This window comes from Leptodactylus fuscus, chromosome 1 (genome assembly GCF_031893055.1).
Source record: "Leptodactylus fuscus isolate aLepFus1 chromosome 1, aLepFus1.hap2, whole genome shotgun sequence".
In the NCBI taxonomy this organism is placed as follows: domain Eukaryota; kingdom Metazoa; phylum Chordata; class Amphibia; order Anura; family Leptodactylidae; genus Leptodactylus; species Leptodactylus fuscus.
Window position 1 is genome coordinate 89,765,871 of NC_134265.1, and position 13,708 is coordinate 89,779,578.

Below are 13,708 nucleotides of genomic sequence, written 5' to 3' on the forward strand. Positions count from 1 at the left end.
CCTGATTTCCCACAACTCTGCTGGTTAGAGGCTCCCTCCACCATGAATTGGTCCAAACTGGGGTTTTTAGAGGCTCCCTCCACAATGATTTCCCCCAACTCTGCTGGTTAGAGGCTCCCTCCACCCTGATTTCCCCCAACTCTGCTGGTTAGAGGCTCCCTCCACCCTGATTTCCCCCAACTCTACTGGTTAGAGGCTCCCTCCACCCTGATTTCCCCCAACTCTGCTGGTTAGAGGCTCCCTCCACCCTGATTTCACCCAACTCTGCTGGTTAGAGGCTCCCTCCACCCTGCTTTCCCACAACTCTGCTGGTTAGAGGCTCCCTCCACCCTGATTTCCCACAACTCTGCTGGTTAGAGGCTCCCTCCACCATGAATTGGTCCAAACTGGGGTTTTTAGAGGCTCCCTCCACCCTGATTTCCCCCAACTCTGCTGGTTAGAGGCTCCCTCTACCCTGATTTCCCCCAACTCTGCTGGTTAGAGGCTCCCTCCACCCTGATTTCCCCCAACTCTGCTGGTTAGAGGCTCCCTCCACCCTGCTTTCCCACAACTCTGCTGGTTAGAGGCTCCCACCACCCTGATTTCCCACAACTCTGCTGGTTAGAGGCTCCCTCCACCATGAATTGGTCCAAACTGGGGTTTTTAGAGGCTCCCTCCACCATGAATTGGTCCAAACTGGGGTTTTTAGAGGCTCCCTCCACCATGAATTTGCCCAAACTGGGCTGTTTAGAGGCTCCCTCCACCATGAATTGGTCCAAACTGGGCTGTTTAGAGGCTCCCTCCACCATGAATTGGTCCAAACTGGGGTTTTTAGAGGCTCCCTCCACCATGAATTGGTCCAAACTGGGGTTTTTAGAGGCTCCCCCCACCATGAATTGGTCCAAACTGGGGTTTTTAGAGGCTCCCTCCACCATGAATTGGTCCAAACTGGGGTTTTTAGAGGCTCCCTCCACCATGAATTGGTCCAAACTGGGCTGTTTAGAGGCTCCCTCCACCATGAATTGGTCTAAACTGGGGTTTTTAGAGGCTCCCTCCACCATGAATTTGCCCAAACTGGGCTGTTTAGAGGCTTCCTCCACCATGAATTGGTCCAAACTGGGGTTTTTAGAGGCTCCCTCCACCATGAATTGGTCCAAACTGGGGTTTTTAGAGGCTCCCTCCACCATGAATTTGCCCAAACTGGGCTGTTTAGAGGCTCCCTCCACCATGAATTTGCCCAAACTGGGCTGTTTAGAGGCTTCCTCCACCATGAATTGGTCCAAACTGGGGTTTTTAGAGGCTCCCTCCACCATGAATTGGCCCAAACTGGGCTGTTTAGAGGCTCCCTCCACCATGAATTGGTCCAAACTGGGCTGTTTAGAGGCTCCCTCCACCATGAATTGGTCCAAACTGGGGTTTTTAGAGGCTCCCTCCACCATGAATTGGTCCAAACTGGGGTTTTTAGAGGCTCCCTCCACCATGAATTGGTCCAAACTGGGCTGTTTAGAGGCTCCCTCCACCATGAATTTGCCCAAACTGGGCTGTTTAGAGGCTTCCTCCACCATGAATTGGTCCAAACTGGGGTTTTTAGAGGCTCCCTCCACCATGAATTGGTCCAAACTGGGGTTTTTAGAGGCTCCCTCCACCATGAATTTGCCCAAACTGGGCTGTTTAGAGGCTCCCTCCACCATGAATTTGCCCAAACTGGGCTGTTTAGAGGCTTCCTCCACCATGAATTGGTCCAAACTGGGGTTTTTAGAGGCTCCCTCCACCATGAATTGGCCCAAACTGGGCTGTTTAGAGGCTCCCTCCACCATGAATTGGTCCAAACTGGGGTTTTTAGAGGCTCCCTCCACCATGAATTTGCCCAAACTGGGGTTTTTAGAGGCTCCCTCCACCATGAATTGGTCCAAACTGGGCTGTTTAGAGGCTCCCTCCACCATGAATTGGTCCAAACTGGGCTGTTTAGAGGCTCCCTCCACCATGAATTGGTCTAAACTGGGCTGTTTAGAGGCTCCCTCCACCATGAATTTGGCCTAACTGGGGTTTTTAGAGGCTCCCTCCACCATGAATTGGTCCAAACTGGGGTTTTTAGAGGCTCCCTCCACCATGAATTGGTCCAAACTGGGGTTTTTAGAGGCTCCCTCCACCATGAATTTGCCCAAACTCTGCTGGTTAGAGGCTCAATCCACCCTGATTTTCAAAACAAATGGTGCCAACCTCAACTTACTACAAGGGCCAAATTCACTGCTGGTGACAAGCTCTCCTCACTGCAAGTGCCAAATACACATGTTTCAAGGTGTTTTCCTACTGTCAGAGAGGTGGTATCGAGTGTGTAAAGTGTGTAGTTGTTAGGCTGTGATGTTGGGGTAATAGAGGGTCTTTGGTGTGTTAGATGCCCCCAGACATGCTTCCCCTGCTGTCCCAGTTGTATTCCAGAGGTGTTGGCATCATTTCCTGTGGTGTCATAGTGGACTTGGTGACCCTCCAGACACGGATTTGGGTTTCCCCCTTAACGAATTTATGTTCCCCATAGACTATAATGGGGTTTGAAACCCGTTCGAACACACGAACAGTGAGCGGCTGTTAGATTCGAATTTCGAACCTCGAACATTTTAGTGTTCGCTCATCTCTATTTGTCTCCTGATTCTGCCTCTGACATGACCTCTTGGAACGGACCATTTAACTGGACTTTTATTCTAATTTAGGATCTGCCCGTAAGTTAATTGTGGATTCTGGTATGTTTTTATGTAGATTGTGAGCCCCATATAGGGATCACAATGTACTTTTTTTCTCCTATCAGTATGTCTTTGTAGAATGGGAGGAAATACATGAAAACATGGGGAGAACATACAAACTCCTTGCAGATGTTGTTCCTGGCGGGATTTGAACCCAGGACTCTAGCTTTGCAAGGCTGCAGTGCTAACTACTGAGCTACTGAGCCACTGTGTTGCCCTGTGGATTCTGCTTTTGGTTTCAGATAGTGGAGCATTTATTTCCATATGGTTTCTGGTGGTGATAACTCATACAATAAATTCAGCAAAGTCAATCTAGCCTTGCAGCTGGTGCTGGTAAAACCATTTTTAGCACTGTATAAGATTTAAGCAGCTAGTCTTAGTGCTCTCTATTATCAGTCAGCTCCTGATAATTTCTGATATTTACTTCTGGAACGCTAACATAACACAACTTAATCTTGCAGTAATCTATCCACAGAATCTTGTTCTAGAGCTGGTCATGTTTTATCTAGATGTTTTCTAGAAATGCGTTGTCTAGCCGTAATATTGATTAATGCTGTCCACATTGTGATATAGACCATCTGTAATCACATTAATAAGGGCACATTTTGATTGAAAACCTTTTGTAATGCACAGCAGATGTGGACCCACTGTGACACCTAACTGGTTTAGACTTCGGTTTGAAAATGTTGTCTAAGTAGTTCCCTGTTAATCAGCATTTAACCCCTACACAATGATCTGGTCCTTTCTTTTTTTTTTTTTTTTTTTTTTTTTGTTATATACTTTATTTTGAGCAAGGTTTTACAATTTTCCATGAGAAAGTGTCAGTATCAAGGCAGAAATAATACAAAATTACAAAATTGTATAATAATGTAGTCGAGACATATGATAAACAAAGAACAAAATATGAGAGCCTAGTAAACGCAAAAAGGCAATAAGGTAATAGTGCAATAATGTAATATAACACATTGAAAGTATGAGAACAACAGCTCCTGTATTTCAGTAGTTGGTATTCCAAGTAATTGGATGGAAGGAAGAGGGGGGGGGGAGGTAAGCACATAAAAGGGAGAGTAGAAGTATGAAAGAAAACGGGAAGACGGAGATGGAAAAAGGTCAATCAGCCAGTATCAGTTGTCTTAGGTAGCGACGACTATCAACAAAGGAAAGCCATGGAGACCATAATTTGAGGTAACGATCATGGGTGCTGTTGGTCCAACTCACAATTTCCTCAAATTTAGAGAGTTGAAACACTTTCTCCAACCAGAGTTTGATCGAGGGTGGGCGTTGTTGTAACCAGAAGAGAGGAATAAGGATTTTTGCCGCTTCCAAGAGAATGGTTGGTAAGTCTTTTGAGGAAGGACAAAACTCATTCTGCGGTAGAGATAGAAGCACCAGTTCTGGAGTCAAAGGGGGGCAATGTCCAACGATAAGTGAGATATGTGATTCGACTTGTTCCCAGAACGGTCGTATCTTTTCACATGACCACCATACATGTAAATGAGAGCCAGGAAGCGTTTTACAGCGCCAACAAAGGTCTGAGTCAGTAAGATTGTGTCTGTGTAGCCATACAGGCGTTCTATGCCATCTCGCCAGGAGCTTGTAGTGCATTTCTTGGAATCTGATGCATGTAGAGAAGCCATGGGAATTGGAAAGGATGGAGGCAATTTCAGAATCGTCAAAAGAACGGTTCAATTCAGCCTCCCATGCTGCTAAATATGGTGGTTTCTCCATCACTTCATCATTTTGAAGAAATTTACGACAAATAGAAATGGAAATAGGTACAACTTCTGCTTTTTTAAGAGAACGTTCAAAAGGCGTAAATTTCCTGCAGGGGGAGTATAGCTTGAGAAGACAGAGGAGAGATGACCGTATTCTGGCGTGGTGCAGAAAGTTCAGAGGTGTGTCAGGTATTAAGGCTTGAAGGTCCGTGAGAGGGAGAGGTTTACCGTCCACAAACAAGTCAGAAACTCGAAGATTGTTGAATTTGTCCCAGATATCCAAATCAATACTTTCTTGCAACGGCAAACCAGGCAATGTAAAGGGAATGAGGGAGGCAGGAAGGAGTGGAGATACATGTGGAGACAGATGGTCGCGAACTTTCCTCCAAGTGGTAGTGATTCCGTCAAGAAGGAGGTCATGTTTAGGTGTAAATACAGATGATGGAGCGGAAGATGAAGGGAGCCAAACAGTCCGCAAAATATCTGGGCCAAAATGGATCTGGTCTTTTCTTAAGGGGACTACCAGGTTGGTATCTTTAGTAGTCCCAGCATAGATGACAGCAGACTCAGACAGAGCAGGAGCAAGGTCAAGGTACAGGCAAGGTCATATCTGGTATAGTATGTCACTAAATCATAACACAAACCCTAGGTGGCCACATAAACATACAGTATTGTGCCAACTGTCCTGAATTTTCCGCAACAGTCGCTAATTTTCAGGAATGGTCCTCCACAATTTTGCAGATATCTGTCAGAAAATGGGGGCAGCAAGGGGGCCACACGGTGGCTCAGTGGTTAGCACTGCAGCGCTGGAGTCCTAGTGTTCAAATCCCACCAAGGGCAAAAAACCATCTGCAAGGAGTTTGTATGTTCTCCCTGTGTTTGCATGGATTTTCATCCCATATTCCAAAAAAGACATACTGATAGGGAAAAAAAATGTACATTGTGGGGCTCACAATCTACATTTAAAAAAAAAAATAATAATAAAAAAAAAAAAAATGGGGGCAGCATATGTAGCTACTTCCACTAAGAGCAAAACCAAGTGGTTCAGTGTCTTAACCAGAGGTGTTTCCAGATGCAACTTAATCATTGTTATTTTACCAACTTCAAAGATGGCAGGTATGTTACAGAATATCACAAACTCATGTTGCGTTGAAAGCTGGTCATCTTTGTGGCACATCAACATAAAGGCAAGGTCAAAATGTGATTTCTATATTCCTATGAGAAAAACTTAAACTGCAACTTTAAATAGCTGTCTACACCCTCTTAGTAGAAAGAATAAACCATTACCTTTTCCCTTCCAGTGAGCTTGAGATGCAAATCCAATATGTCCACCATATTTTCTGTTGAATTCGGCCATTAATGCTTTGTATGGATTTCGAATTAGCAAAACAGCCGCATCAAAAGCTTCAATCTCCTTCCTTCCGCTTTCATGAGTCTTTATACAAACGGTGCGCCCATTTCTCCAGTGATCTCGCTCCCCCTTAAAGCCTGCATAATGTACACAAGAAAACAAAACTGTTGTTGAAAACTTTTGTCACAATACCTTTCCAAGGGCTTACTTGTTTTATAGCAGACAACGTCACTTATAATCACGATATAATTATATTGTAATGTATATTATACAATATCATGGCAAAACTATATAATGTTACTTATGCCAATACAATAGGCCTTAGTCATTTTATGGTATCAGCAATTTTGTAATGTTTTTTCTTAAGAACATGTTTTGTAAAGTAAGAGATTACAGAATAGTATCTCCTAGTACATAATGCAAAATTAAAATGATTGATGCTTTAGTCACTGTTTACACATGCATCACGGATTACATTTCTATTCATTTTTTAATCAGATTGTATAACATGCCCTTACAGAGTATATGAATGGCACTGTATCATATTTTACAATAAATCAATTTTTTTTTTTTTACTGTGTATAAGATTCAAAACTCCACATTACCATAGCATTTCACTCTTACTCCTTTATATATGTAGAATCCATTTCTACAGGCATTTACAGTTATTTATGAGTACTAGCTAAACTCTGTTTAGTAGAGCAAACATAAATTTCATGTGGATATGATACTGCCAAGAAAAAAAGTAAAGAAGGACACATTGAGGTGTGCAACCGCAGAAGAAATGTTGAATGTTAAAATTATTACTTAAGAGATATTTGGGGGAAATTTTATCCCATCTATTCCAGTTTTCTGATTGGGATAATTTGGCACATCTTTGGTGCAAGGTCCTTTCTTACACCAAAGATGCCACAAATCTCCTCTCTCTGTCTCGTCCGCCACGTTCTGCGAATGTGGATGACGTGTGATAGAAAGTCAGATAGTCCTTGGGTGGGGATACCTTGACCTGACATATAAATTATAACTCATGCCGGGCGTGAGTTATACACAAAATTTTCATCAGTTCATTATATGTGTAGATTTCTATTCTGGTGCTGATTATGATTATTAAGAGGTCAGTGCCTTTTGAGACATTAGGAGCTCCTTGAAACTGTTGGGCTATTTCTTAAGATTGGCATATGATATGCCATTTTTAATAAATCTACCGCAAAATTTGTGTCTGTTGGTCATCAGAATTTGTAAGCCAAAACTAGGACTGCATCCAATACAGGAATGAGGTATACATCTTTCCATTACTTTTTCTCTATATAGGTTCTACTTCTGGTTTTGGCTTAGAAGTAAGGTTAAAAAATACTGATCCAATAAATATTGACCATGGGAAGGTGGTCTTAAAGTTAAGGTCCCATGTCGCGCATAAGCTGCTTTTCTTGTTGCAGATTTTACCGCAGTTTTTTGAGTCAAAGTTCAGAGAGGATTTAGCAGGAAAAGCATAAGGGTTTCCTTTATATTTTCCATTTCTTTTCAAGCCACCCTGAACTTTGCCTAAAAAAATTCCCACAGTAAACTCCATTACAAAAATAGCAGTTTGTGGTTCCTTATCCTAAAAAGGTTTTCCCATAATCACAAGTTATCTCCTGCTTACATTATAATTATAATATCTGGCTGATTGCTGGGAGTCCTGTTTACCACTCATGAGACAATGAGTCCTCTGTTACCTGTTTGAATGGAGTGGCAGTAGTAACACAATAACAGGACCAACAGGTCCCCCTCCATTGTCGGAGGACATCCATCGTGTCCCAGACATATAATGGGAGGGCCAGGACAAAGGGACATATAAACCAATCAATGTACACACTGGCACCTTGAGTCAACCCATCAATGCCCAAGACGATGGGGCTGTCCTTGAAGGGTGAACACCCCTTATGCACCTTGAGTAAGCAGTAAAAGTCGGGATCCGGGAGCATGTAGGAAGCTTATACTCCCATTCTTTATGGGAGATGAGACCTCTCAATTTCACTTGGTCTAAAATCTCTAATTACTCTGTACCATAGAGAATATTGGAATCAGAGGAGAGGATTTCATAGTTGGTCCTGTTGGACAGCATATTCTCACAGATGGTAACATAGTGGTCCTGATCTAGTATGACCACATTCCCCCCCCCATCCGATGGTTTGATCAACACTGAACCGCCACTCTCAAGGGACTGTAAAGCCACTAATTGCTGAGAACGAAGATTATTTCTCTTATAGGACAAATTTTGAGATAACTTGTCCAATTTGTCCACAACCAGTTTTTCAAACATATCAATCCACTGAGTATCACACGGTGGTGGATTAATGCGGTTCCTTGGTCTGAGATCCTTCAGTTGTAATGATTCCGAATGGCCCTGCCCTTACAAATATAAACTTTCTAGGGTTCACCGTTTCACCCTGTGTGATTTGGATTTCAATGGTGCAGTCCCATTCAATTGATGGAGATGGCCAAATACAGAGCTACATTATCTTCTTTAATTCCTTGGACTTTGCATGGAGTGTCAACATACATGCACCATCTCAATGTTCAAACAGAAAACATGGGGCCCCTGTTCTCATAATTGGTAGAAGTACTGGCAGTGGGATCTGAGTGATCAGTCACTTACTATGTGGATAGGTGATAAATTGTGATTATGGAGCATCCCTTTTAACATACACTGTAGTTAAGTAAAAAAGATCTACAAACCATGGATTAGAATTTACTAAAATAAATTTCTGTGTTCATCCATAAGTGGAGCTGCATTGCACTTTGTAGATGTTCACATCTAATTTTAATTAAGTGCATTTCTATCTTTATTATCATGAAATGATTCTCTATCTTCGGAAAATGTTCTGTTCAGATGGTGTGTGACTATGTTTTAGCTTCATGTGCCTTATATTGTTCTTACCAAGAGAAGCAGACAATTGCATTTATTGCATTTGTTTTTCAAGCTCATTTTCTACATATCCATTTAAGCTAGAAATGAAATTGTCTGTGCTGACAGATTCCAATTCTATATCAATGACCCAAAGTCCTTACTGAGACAGACAGAGGAGAACTATGAGCAAATAAACAAACAATCTTTAAGCAAATGATTCTAGCCAGGGGAAACATAAGATGTAAGTAGCTGTATTACATCAATTATAGATGTGTAATTTGTTTTTCAGAGTTATGCCAGGCAGCACAGTAGCATGGTGGCTAATCTAATAGTTGCCTGGATACATTGTTGCTTAGTCAAATGAGCAAAAAACAGCCCAGAATACACAGAGAAAGCTGCTTGACATTTGTAAAGTACAAGGAAATATTTCTAATCATAATCTTATGGTGAAATAGGGAGAATAAGGAAAGGGCTATAAATGAATAGGTCTAATCAAGGCTGAAGATTCTTGGAAGATTACAGGTAAATATCTTTCAGTAGAACAAGTTCTGCGTATTCTTCTGATTGCGAGAAGGATCATATAAGTTCATCCGTGCATGACCCAGCCTGGCCTTTTCCAAGATGTGAAGTCGTTCTTCTGAGCATGGTTTATTGGAGTCAGCAACATAATAGTGCATGGCTGTTGGTCTTCAGATAATTTTTGTCAAAAGATAGCATTTATTACTAGTGGTGTTTTAGAGTACACAACAAATGACCGTGTGTATCATGTACATATATTAAATATCTGGGTTAAATTTCAATCCCTGAAAATGTTTTATAGTTCACCTATATAATTAAAGGGGCGTTCACACTTGCACCCCTGTGCGCTCTGTCATTCCACCAGGTTTCCGCCCTATGCCCCGGAGAAAATGCATAGGGACAATTTCCCGGCCATCAGTTTTAAAACCCATTCATTTGACTGGGTTTTAAATGAAACCGCTGGTGTCCATATGCAGCCACTCCGTAGGGAAAACTTTTTTTTGGCCGGACACAAAATCAGACATGCAGGACTTTGTGTCCGACCAAAAAAACTGTTTCCCCACGGAGAGGCTGCAGACAGACACCTCTATGTAAAAAGAGGTAAATTATATATAGTAAATACATTATATACAGTGTTTTCAAAAGTATTCATAACTCTTGAAAATTTTCACATTTTGTCACCTTACAACCACAAACTTATATATATATATATATATATATATATATATATATATATATATATATATATATATCACTTATATTTTAAGAAATAGACCAATGCAAAGTAGCAAATAATTGTGAAGTGGAAGGAAAATGATATATGATTTTCTTTCCACTTTCCAATTATCTGCTACATTGTATAGGTCTATCACTTAAAATCCCAGTAAAATATAAATAAGTTTGTAGTTGTAAGGTGGCAAAATGTGAAAAAGTTCAAGGGGTATGAATACTTTTGCAAGCCACTGTACAGAAAGTGTATTTGTGTAGTAATATGGAAAGATTAGAACTGTATGGTACCAAGTATCCTTAGTTTGTTTCCCAGCAAATTTGTTTTCCTACAATGCATATGAGAAAATGTACCTATTATGTCTCCTTTTATTATATTACAGTAATGTACCAATTGCATTTCTTTTTATTCATGTACAATAGTTGATTATTTTCTGTGCTCTAAAAATCTTCGGAATAAGGCCTGTGTGAACAGACTGCTGATGCCTTATTTATTGTCTGGGTGGCTTACAGTGCACAGATGCTGACCTTTCCTGAGCACTTTCACTTAACAACACAGCTGGAAAGGCGGGAAGTTCCCATCAGAATCTTACAATCTGTTTAGGTACTTAAACTTTATGCTTCAACCCACCTTTATTATACAATGATCCATCAAAGTAATAGCTTCCAGTGTAGAAGCCAGTAGCCAGTTCTATTAGATGTCGGGCCCAGGTGTTTCCTGCACCGGGAAAGCTTGCCAAGGCAATAAGCTGCTTAGTGCGATTTGGTAAAAATCTCCTATCCATACAGCGGTTATCTAAAAAATATGATTAAATGACAAAACATTCCAGCTGATAAGATCTTTTTAACAGACGTTATATTCATACCAACTCTAGCAGTTACATTATCAATTTTCATAGAAGATAAACTTGCCTTTCCAGATAAGATATGATGAGTAACATCGATATTCTGTTATACCAGTAAATACAGTACATAGAAGTGGATATAATCATCACAGAAATAGGTCAAGTGATATTTAATGTGATTTTTCACGTATTAAATGCATAATATGTAAATTCTGAATAAAGGAGGCAAACATAATGTATATGCCTCTAGCTGTGCTTGATCTTCAACTCCCAATTTGCCATTTCTAAAATAACTGGAGATTGCTTACCCTGGTATTATAATAACAGAATACCTACAGTATACCATTACTATTTCCAGGGCCGATTTTAGACAAAGTGAGGGCCTGGGGAAAATGAATAGTGGGGTTCAAAGGCTGATCCATGCAATTCAGAGGGTGGTATGCAGAGTGCTGCACCAATAAGCTCTAGTACTTCCAAGACCATAGCATTGGGGTTCTCCAAGACTACCAATTAATGGCCTATCTTTAGGACAGATCATTAATTGCAGATCCAACACCCAAGGCCCACATCTATTAGCTAATATAGCAGAGTATACAGAAATGGCTCTGTATACTATATACAGGTCAGCTCCCATTCATATGAAGTAACTAAGTGACACTCACCTTCCAGACCCCCGATGCTCCTGTTCTGCTGTTTCCCAGGTCCAATACTGCACTCTTTATACTGCCCTCCATGGTCATGTCCCTGCTATAACCATCACTAGAGTGGTCATATTAGCTTTGCCTGCTGCAGCTAGTGATTGGTTGCATTGGGTACATGACCATGTCAAAATGACATCATTGGAAGCTAGTGTAGTATGACTGGTGGTGGACCTGAAAAACAGGCATGGGAGCAGCAGGAATCAAAAAAGGTCAGTATGATGTAGCATCGTAAAATTTTTGCCAATCAATTTCTATGGGCTGAATAATCCCCTTGTCTTGATTTGTCAGAGGATCAGAACAATGGGCATATAAGTTTTATGGACTGATGGGTAAAAAGTATTTTTTGCTTAACATATCTGATACCAATATAACCCCTTTAACTTGAATCAATAACACCATGCAGCCTGATAATACACAACAAAAGCTATTGAATGTTGAATGGGCTGTGAATGTTTTATATTAAACATATTTTAACTAATTTTTTCATGATTTTTTTAAAACATTTTCCATGTCATTATTTTATTAGATATTAGTACTAATGTAAAAAAGTAAAAGTACTAAATGATAGTACTGCCATATTCGCTCAGGTCACTAAGCCTAGTAACAGACTACATCTGCAAGGGTTTTCTTTGCAGGAGTCACCTCATTTATATCAGAGACAGGACAATAATAGTAAATAGCACTTTCATAGATAAGACCACTAACCCATCTTTGCATCCAGTGCTGACAATAGATTATAAAAGATTATCTATTTCACTCCATGCCTCAATGAGTCAGTCCCAGTCTGTTGTTGCCTATGGCCATGAAATTGTGTAAAATATATCACTAAATGCTGTTAACAGAGCAGAGGAGATTCTCTGGCAATATGGCAGCCCCATATTCATGTACAGGATATAGAACAAAAAAATCTACCATCAGTAAATAAAAACACATTGGATAAAAGTGATATATTTCATGATCTGGTTTGCAAATATTGAAAAAAAGGTGATTCTTTGCCTTTAACTTTTTATTTGCCATTACAATGGGCTACACCTGTACATTTCAGGACAATGGGAGCCTATGATGACGGAAGCCACCATATGGCTTCATCCCTGCATTCCATCAGATATGTCCCTAGGAAAACTGCAGAGACATCATTGTTAATCCATGGACAGTATTATCACTGGAGCTTGCTCGGGCATCTAATACACCCTTTACCACCATTACATTAAGCTCCACATCTAAATGCCAAGCAAATCCTCACCTGTTCCAGCACCATTACATAAAATCTGCACTGTGGCAATGCTATAATCCTTAGCCCCTCAACTACAGAGATGCAGACGGCTGTACCACTTCTTAGGGCCTTCTTCAACTCTGTGGTTGCTTCAGCCATCTTTTTCGGTGTGGTCAGCTGGGGGAGCAGTATATCAACCAGGGACAGAAATAGACTTGACAGGCTGATCAGAAGGGCCAGCTCTGTCCTGGGGAGCCCCCTGGACCCAGTACAAGTCATGGGTGACAGAAGGACACTGTCAGTGGTGACCTTCATGCGGGAGAACAAATCCCACCCCATGTATGAGACCTTGATGGAACTTAGCAGCACTGTAAGTGACCGACTTCTTCACCCCAAGTGTGAGAAGGAGCGCTATCGCAGGTCCTTCCTTCCAACCGTGATCAGGCTGTATAATCTACATCAGACCAAGTGAAGATCACCCCGCACAGAGAACTAATGATTATGAAGTCTTCCTTCTTTCTTCTTCTGTTCCTTAGCTGCTATGGACTCCTAGTATATCTTCTCTTCTCAGCATATGTGTGCCTACGTCTGTAATATATTACTATGTATTATCCTGTATCTGTATTACTATGCTGCTGTAACATACTGAAATTTCCCCACTGTGGGACTATTAAAGGATTATCTTATCGTATTATATTGGAGAATAAAAGCACATTGTACTATAAAAGGGCATAACAGACCATTATATTGGTGAATAAAAAGATAGTCTACTGCATGGAGACATTATATTGGGAAATAAAGAAGCACTGTATTGTGTGGGGTCATAAAGGACTATTGTTTGGGGGCATTATATTTTATGGGGACATAAGGGGCCAATATAATGAGGAACTAGTGGGTACCCTATGGAGCTATAAGTTGTTCCGCAAAGGGTCCAACTGAGGATCTGTTATCCAGTAGCTCCCACAGACCTCGAACCAGCCCTGAATATAATGGCACCATACTCAGTGATATTTAGGGAGTGAGTAGTAAGC

General features: G+C 41.0%; 1 protein-coding gene across 1 annotated transcript in view; it reads right to left on the reverse strand.

Moving 5' to 3' along the window:
- Positions 1-13,708, reverse strand: part of WSCD2 (WSC domain containing 2) — a 263,422-nt gene that overhangs the window by 32,706 nt on the left and 217,008 nt on the right. Inside the window, exons 7-8 of the mRNA XM_075273551.1 lie at positions 10,550-10,714; positions 5,720-5,920 (exon numbers count right to left, since the gene is read on the reverse strand). Of these exons, the coding sequence (XP_075129652.1) occupies positions 5,720-5,920; positions 10,550-10,714 (366 nt within the window). The remainder of the gene's footprint in view (positions 1-5,719; positions 5,921-10,549; positions 10,715-13,708) is intronic.